Below are 8,837 nucleotides of genomic sequence, written 5' to 3'. Positions count from 1 at the left end.
CATCTCATTCAAGAATACCATTTAGTATCGTATGCGATATCCCATGCGATATCTAGGATCCTCGTTTCAAGAATAGGGTCCCAGGTTCAAGCATGACGCAATTCACTTGCAGGGGAAATGAATGCTGGTGAAGGAGACTCATGCATGACCGTTGAGTCTCACTTTTACCGCAGTATTAAGCTGGAACGCTCGGCGATAACACGTACGCGCTTTACAACAGTAAAACAGTAAAAATGGAACATATTAATGATGGTAAGACAAGATTTTGAACACAGGTTAAACACACGTGGAGAAGAAATAGTTTTTAATCAAAGTAATGGATTTTTCAAAGAGTAAATCTTATTGTTAGATGAGAAAAGTGGTCTTCAGGAAGTTTCGATTAAATTTAATAATATAATTTCAATTGAGTGATCGAAGTGTCATGCGTTATACTAATAAGTGCAATAGTATCTGAGTTTATATTCAAGATATATTTCGTGTCATCGATCTTTATTTATTTCCATTGGGAGCAAAAAGTGAATTATATAAACCGCGAAAAATAAATACTTATTGATTCTTGCCTCGTGGCTTTAAGGTGGACTTCTGTGCAATACAGTATCGGGAAAAATCTGACTTGGCGACAAATCTGTTTATTGAAACACATTCTCGAAATTTCTACTGTAGGGATAAAGACAAGATATGAAGCAACACAAAAGTACCTAACCTTTTCTTTCCCAGCAACTCAATACATTACTACTCACCTTTGCACATTTACTTTACATTGTTTATATACTATTATTTACATGATTACTTACACATTAATTATATAAAGGCTGTGTTTAAAAAATTCACTGTCAGTGCTGAAAATCTATAGTGCACATATGCTATAAATTTTAGAACACAGTTGTAAATAAAATAAGTTTCTTAGATATAGCGGAAAAATTTAAGAGTTAACTGTACTGTACTAGACCTTGTACTGAACTGCACAGCAACTATACATGATTATATTAAAACAAGCACTGTTTCATAAAATTATTAATCACCTCAGTTTAATTATGTTATTAACTATCATAATTTTACATCAAGAACTACATCATTCTTTTTAGTTGACATTAGCAATAACAATATATTGAATTTTGTATTTTTAGATACCTCAAAAATAACATATTCACTTCTCCAGTAAATTTCAGTAAATTATTAAATAAATATATGTTACAAAATCGTTTATTTAAAACACGAATGAAGAAGAACAGCAACGCGCGATGCTTTATTCTGTTCGAGTGAAAGCATTTGCTGAGCCAGTGCTGAAAATATCCCACTATTTTACTCCTCTTTCTCTTTCACAATCAGAGTTCAGTGACGCTCAACATAAAATCATTGCCGTGTTACTGCGTGACGCTCAACATAAATCATTGCTGTGTTCTGTTTATCAAGTTATTAAGATAAATTTTAGTTATTAAGATCAAATCATCTAAAGTAACAAAAACTTGAATAACTAAAATTAATCGTACGTTGGTTTGTGCAAAAATTGATGCACGAGAAAATTCTGCAGTATCTTAAATTAATTCGACACATTATTTTGCAGTTAAAAATATTCAAATGTAGTCATCAAAAAGTGTATAACTTAGGAGAGACCGGGGCGGAGTCGTCACTACAATTATCTCGAAATCTGTATGTTGTATGAACTCGCCATTAATAGTAAACTCTACTTATCATGAGTTTCTAATATTGATTTCAATATATTTCATGAGCGATTAAACTTAAAATCTGTGTCCGGGGCGAAGTCGTCATCAAGCCACCGGGACGAACTCGTCACTGTGACGAGATTCCCACTGTCCCTATCTACTATCTAGCGAAACCACTGCCAAGGGAACGGGCTTGGAAAAATTAGCGGGGAAAGAAGACCCTGTTAAGCTTGACTCTAGTCTGGCACTGTAATCGACTTTATCCCGGTGGTTTCACTCTATTTTTTTGTTGCAAATGTGAGTCATTGTATTTCTTAACTGCAAGAAAATGGTACGCACGTACCATCGCAAAACGACTCCCGTCGATAAGAAGCAACTCAGGAAGGCAGTTCTTGCGGTGAAAAAAAAAAGATAAAATTAAGACAAAAGTAGCCGCAAAACAATTTCGAGTTCCGAGAACTACGTTGAACGACTGACCGAAGAAGAATAATGATGAAATAGCACATTTGGATGACGTGGCCATACGATATCATTGAGGCTTCGGGCGAAAATCAAAGTCAAGGAAGCAGCAGTGGTCGGATTCCGACGAGGACGGATAAGATTGGGGACGATAATGAGGACGAGATTGGATAATATGAGGCTGCGTGTGCTCAGAGATGACAGAGAACAAAGCATTTCGTGCAAGCATAGGGCACATATAAGTGCGTGCGCTTTTCTTGTAATTATTTTCCGCCATCGTGTTTTTAATTAAAGTTTCCATTTTTCTATTAAAAAATAATTAATAAAATGTATCCTATCATTTTTCATGATCGGAATTAAGAATTTTTATTTAAAATCCAGCCCGAGAATAGAGTAACGACTCCGCCCCGACAATTTTGACATTTCAATTTTTGCATCTTTGTCGTTTTTACTCTATACCGGTTGAACAAAGCAACATAGACCAAAAATGCCCGCATAAATTTTGTAGCCAAGGGTTTTCTTTACAACGGTATACCACATTTTACTAAAATTATTTGTTTTGTTGTTAAAAATCGGCATCGAAAAAATAGTGACGACTTCGCCTTGGTCTCCCCTATATTAATGTAAACACGATTTACATACTTGCAATTAGAAAAAAATTGACCGTGCCGAGTTGAGATAATTGAAATCAAGGTTAATACTTTTTACATGTATCATAGGTACAAAAACGGCTTCCGATATTATGTTTCTAATTGTAGCAATCAAACTACTCTTGCGACTTTTATGAAAAAACAAGAAGACGATAGAAGAGACTTGTAAAAATATACTTACAAACATACAAGACCTTTGACCGTCTAGTTTCGAAGTAATTGATACTTAAAGTACACAATTTCTGATACTAGCGGTGGACGCATATGACAACTAACCTTTGAAGTTAGCCTTGTTAGCCTTCTCACTTGAAATTGCACGCGTATCGGAGCATATTCAGAGCGCGTGCTCCGTCTCTAGATATTCGTTCATCATGACTGTAAGAGTATCCTCACAAAACTCTCGTATAGTAAATTCAGTGTAACGTAACGTGCATGGGTCAGCGCACGAGAAACGTATCGGTTAAGGCGTTATACGTTTTTTGTGCGTTGATCTACGTTTCTTTACGCTACATTACTATACGAAAGTCTTGTGCGGAAGCTCTTAATTACTCGGCAAAGTTCTTCTAACATATATTTTAAGAATATTTTAAAATAATATATTTCCAATAATTAATTAATTAATGATATAATCTTAGGGTGTATTAATTAATAATATAATATCAGGGAAAGTTACGTTTGAAAAGTAACTCGTTACCGTAATTCGTTACTCATTGAAAGAAGTAACTCATCGTTACCCGCGTAACTCGTTATTCTCATTGAGAAAAGTAACTCGTTACCGTTACTCGTTATACTCATTGAAAAAGTAACTCATCGTTACTGTATATAACTCGTTATTCTTATTGAAAAAAGTAACTTGTTACCGTTACTCATTACTTATTGAAAGAAATAACTTATCGTTACCGTTACATATTAAACAGATAGAAACAAAATAATTGGATTACATGAAAAAAGGCTCATAAAAGAATCAAAGAATTTTCAGAGAAATTTCAAATTTTATCAATAATATTTTTTAAATATAAAATATGAAATATTTTGTAACGTATTGACTTTTCGATTGACTTTACTTCGATACTTTTATACATAGAATAATGAAAGGAATCGATTGTTGTAAAAAGAAAACAGAAAAAATTAGGTAATTGTTTAGATGAGGGGGATCACCTTGGATGACCTTGATATTTTAGTATGTTGTCAAGGTCACCCTCCTGAGTGACCTTCATAAGGTTTCAGCCCGCGCTCGTTATTCGTTAAAAAGTTATTAACAAAAAAAGTTTGGAAAATATAGCAGCTATTTTGAGTATTGGAAGGCATAAATGACTAATATTATGTTTTTTTTTAAAACAGAAAATACTTTATTTCGCAAGAAAGTCGCTGCTTTACCAAAACACAACATTTAAAGCAGTAAATTGTTGATAAATTGAAGTCTTTTTGTTAAAGCAAAGAATACTTTATTATAGGTTAGTGATGCGCTTTAAACACTTAAATACTTTTAAAGCGCGTCACTAATCTACATAGGTTAGTGACCTAAGTAGGTTAGTGACGCGCTTTAAAAGTATTTAAGTGTTTAAAGCGTGTCCACTAACTTATGTATTATAGGTTAGTGACGCGCTTTGAAAGTACATACTCTCTATATTCTCTACTTTAAATAACTTTCCTTTCAATATATCAACAATTCACTGGTTTAAATAATTTTCCTTCGTTCATATATATATACTATTTCCACATAAATATCAAATATTTATGTCTATTAGTACTCAAAATAACTGCTATATTTTCCAAACTTTTTTTGTTTATAATTTTTTAACAAATAACGAGCGCGGGCTGAAACCTTCTGAAGGTCATTCAGGAGGGTGACCTTGACAACATACTAAAATATCAAGATCATCCAAGGTGATCTCCCCATCTAAACAATTACCAAATAGTATATTACACTACAAGGGCCGAAAGTTGAATTTTCGGCCCTGCGCGTTATGATGCCCCGAGGCGAAGCCGAGGGCATCATGACGAGCAGGACCGAGATTTCAACTTTTGGCCCGCGTAGTGTATACGATTTTTCTTCATAGCCGGTCGAAAGTACGTTATTAATTTTACTTTTTTTAACTTTAAATGTTAATAAGAATGTTTTTGATGCCTGCCCCCGACATTTGCGGCACGAGCGAAGCGAGTGCTGCTGGTCGGGGGGGGCAGGCATCAAATACATTCGAAGAGTCAAGTCTTGTCATATTTTGTAAAAATAAATTCACGTGCGTGCCAACGGGGTGACCGTTGGTATGTGTGTGCACGTGTGTCGCGCGGATTCGCACGCCAGGACGATCGATAAGCCGTCCGTCGTCGGGATCGCGTCTTCCGGCCGGGGAACGAGACGCGGATCGTCGGGAAGCCCGGCACGTGCCGGCACCGTTCCCTCGAGCCTACAAGCCGGCGAAAACCTAACCTGCAAAGGCAACTGACGCCTCGAGCCTACGCTTCGAGAGGTACTGGAACGTAATCTCGAAGTTCCTATCCGGTTCGTGTTACCGCCGTATAGAGAGCGCGCGTATACTTCTCACAGGGAGTAAATGTTAAACTTTCGTCCCTGCTATTAGGGACGAAAGTACGTACTTTCGACCGAGGTATAAAGAAAAAATTATTTTAAAAACTTTGATTGCATTTTGTAGACGCATTTAATTTGCAAATTGCAAATATAAAAATTAATATTATTATTCGATTTCTTTCACCATTCTGTGTATAAAAATATGAAGGTAAAGTCATCGAAAAGTGAATACTTCACGAGATATTTCATATTTTATATTAAAAATATCATGATATAATTTGAAATATCAAAAAATTTTTAACAAAAGAGAACTTTATTATAGTGTAAAAAAAATCATACAATTCTATTTAAAAAAATAGAATTTTATATGACGATGATTTTGTGACCTAAAAAAATTAATTTTAAAAAATATGATTTTACTATTATTTGTCCTCCAAGTCATACAACTTTCGTCTAAAACGTTTTTTCCTAAAACTACATGAGATATCGATATTTGACTGTTCAAATTACATCCAAAACTTTTTCATTTTTGATTGTAAAAAAAAATTGCTTTAGACAAAAGTTGTTTGGTTTGAAAAGAGGACACATGATTCTTATGTGAGTTATGTCGTAGATGTTGTTTTTAAGAAATTTTAAAGGCGACTAATTTGTTAAATAACTCGATTTTGCCCTTGAGAGAAAAGTTGTAGATCTCGTCGAGACGTTTTCGAAACACTAATAAATCTCTCTTTCGTTAAAGATTTCTTGAGATATTTTAAATTTTTTTATAATATTTTTATAATATGAAATATGAAATACATCGTTAGTCTCTAAAGTATTCACCTTTCGACTACTTTACCTTGACACTTTTGTATATAAAATAATGAAAGAAAGCGTATATAATAATAAAATTAATTTTTACATTTGCAATTTTGCAAAATTGAATGCGTTTACAAAATATAATCAAATTTTTTAAAATTATTTTTTTGTTCTATTTTTACAACAATCGATTTCTTTCATTATTTACGTATAAAAGTATCAAGATAATGTCATCGAAAAGTGAATGCAGCGTAACGTAACGTAAGTCAGCGCACGAGAAACGTATCGGTTACGACGTTATACATTTTTTTTGTGCGTTGACCTACGTTACGTTACGCTACATTACTATATAAGAGTCTTGTGCGGAAGCTCTTATACTCGGCAAAGTTGTCAAAATACATATTTTAAGAATATTTTATAATAATATATTTCAAATGAATAAATAATTATTTAATAATATAATATCAAAGTATATTAATTAATAATATAATATCAGGGAAAGTTACGTTTGAAAAGTAACTTGTTACCGTATTTCGTTACTCATTGAAAAAGTAACTTATCGTTACCATATATAACTCGTTATTCTTAAAAGAAGTAACTCGTTACCGTTACTCGTTACTCATTGAAAGAAGTAACTCATCGTTAGCGTAACTCGTTACCGTTATTCGTTACTCATTTAAAAAAGTAACTTATCGTTACCGTAACTCGTTATCCTCGCATTGCAAGAACGCCGAAAGAACGGTTTTGCTGAAGATTCTAAAAATTTAGCTAGATACAGATCTGAAAATAATTTAATTATATTTTGTTGCACCATCAAAATAATTATGTAAAACGTTCAAACTGATTTCTAAAATGTCAAAATTTTTTACAAAATTATTGATGCATCCATGTAAAAAGATAGAATTGCAAATTATATGATTTTTCAAATTATCTGATAATTTTCATTATTCCGTGTATAAATATGTTAACGCATTGCAGTTCAAACCCAGACGGTAGAGGAACATTTTAAACTTATCCTAGAGGATAACAGCGTGATTGATCCAAATCTGCGCGATGTAACATCTAATGATCTCCCTGCCTGGTACAACAAAAATATATATAAAGGGTAAGTATCTATACGTTGATTTAAGATGTTAAAATTTCAACATATCGGTAATAATATTTATTGCAATGATTCATGAAGTAAGCAAGAAAATTGTTTTTTTTTTTATTAAATATAAAGAAAAAACACCAAACATGGAAAAGATGAATAATATATTTACAAAAATATGATTATAGAGCTATTGAACATTTTCAATCTTACAATTAGGGCTACGTTCAAAATATTTATATTCTTGGATAATTAGTGCTATGTTTTGTGTATAAACATTAATGATTTAAAACTTGAGAAAATTTTAGGATGTTCTGGTGTATCAAATAATGTGTATATTAAATATAATGTGCATGCAAGTTAACGCTTATGTATTTATATACATACATAAATACATACATACATACATACATACATACATACTAACAGAAAAGTCCAGAAACTGCCTCCAGGCACACAACACACACACACACACACACACACACACAGGAATATGTGTATATATACATATATGTATCTCTCGACTATTTGCGTATCTTATTACATATGTCCTCCGGGGCGAAGCCCGGATAACCAGCTAGTATATATATATTGTATATATATACATACATACAGAATGTCCGGTAATTTTTGACAATGTTGAAGTATAAAGATAGATTGGCTTAAATTGAAAAGAAAAGTTACGTACCATTTTGCAAAAATTGCAATATAGTTATTGCGTTATTAACTAAAATGTCTGAGCAAATGAGAGCATGAGAAGCCGTATGCCGGACTCAAGGAAACCTCGCAAACTCGAAAATTTTGATTTTAATAAAACTTTCCAGACATGTAAGGGGAGTAAAAAGAAGAATTTAAATATTTTTTGTAGTTGCCCAAAAACGGTTCACAATAATCTTTTTAAAATAAGCATTGCGTATTTGATATTTATAATATTTTAAAATATAACATTTAATTTTAGAGCTCAAAATTATTATAAGCGGAACTTGCTGTCAATAATAGCGGCAAGCACAGTAGGACTTATAATAGTATTTGCAGTGGAGACAATACTAAAGGTATTAAAATTTTATATATTTTACAATATATACATTTGTTAAAATAACTATAAATAATTGAGTTATTGTATAGTAATCTAGATTCTTAATTTTTTCATATTTCGATGTAATCGTAATCTCAGCATAAAGAAAATTTGTTGCAAGAAGTAAAAATATTATTTATCGAGGGTTTTTTTGTTCCCTTAACAGGTACTCTTGTGCACAAAACGAAGTAGTTCGACCTGTTTGGCTTTTAAGAGATATGTAGAAACTCTGCAGCATCTACACAACATATCTACGTGCGATCCAGCTGATACCAATTCCAAGTAAGTTTCTTCAAATCATATAATTATTACTCATATTTCCCAGGTCTTTATTATTCACGATACAAACAAAAAACCACAAGAAATTTATTCTTGAAACGCAATCACATCTCGATCTATATTAATATGTAAATTATGTATATGCAAAGCACGTTGGAGATTTATATACAAAGAAGAATAAAGAAACTACAGCACATAATGATTTTACTTGATCTCTTTGATCTCGCGATCGTAATAGATATTATATAACATAAGTATCATTATGATATTGCGTAGTAACCAAAGATGTGCA

General features: G+C 32.5%; 1 protein-coding gene across 1 annotated transcript; it reads left to right on the top strand.

The window, feature by feature from the left end:
• Positions 1 to 49: 49 nt before the first annotated feature.
• LOC112453397 lies at positions 50 to 8,608 on the top strand. The gene is made up of 4 exons (XM_025014177.1): positions 50 to 252; positions 7,080 to 7,206; positions 8,150 to 8,243; positions 8,433 to 8,608. Exons 1-4 carry the CDS (start codon positions 234 to 236, stop codon positions 8,550 to 8,552), a joined length of 360 nt encoding a protein of 119 aa, XP_024869945.1. The 5' UTR covers positions 50 to 233; the 3' UTR covers positions 8,553 to 8,608.
• Positions 8,609 to 8,837: the final 229 nt, after the last annotated feature.

The sequence above is a fragment of the Temnothorax curvispinosus genome, unplaced genomic scaffold (assembly GCF_003070985.1).
Source record: "Temnothorax curvispinosus isolate PA1 unplaced genomic scaffold, ASM307098v1 QBEX01004295.1, whole genome shotgun sequence".
NCBI classification, from domain to species: domain Eukaryota; kingdom Metazoa; phylum Arthropoda; class Insecta; order Hymenoptera; family Formicidae; genus Temnothorax; species Temnothorax curvispinosus.
This window is presented reverse-complemented; position numbering and strand designations above follow the sequence as displayed.

Coding starts and splice junctions, on each gene's coding strand:
- LOC112453397 (XM_025014177.1), top strand. Junction 7,207..8,149: donor AACAAAAATATATATAAAGG/GTAAGTATCTAT, acceptor ATTTAATTTTAG/AGCTCAAAATTATTATAAGC. Junction 8,244..8,432: donor CAGTGGAGACAATACTAAAG/GTATTAAAATTT, acceptor TTCCCTTAACAG/GTACTCTTGTGCACAAAACG.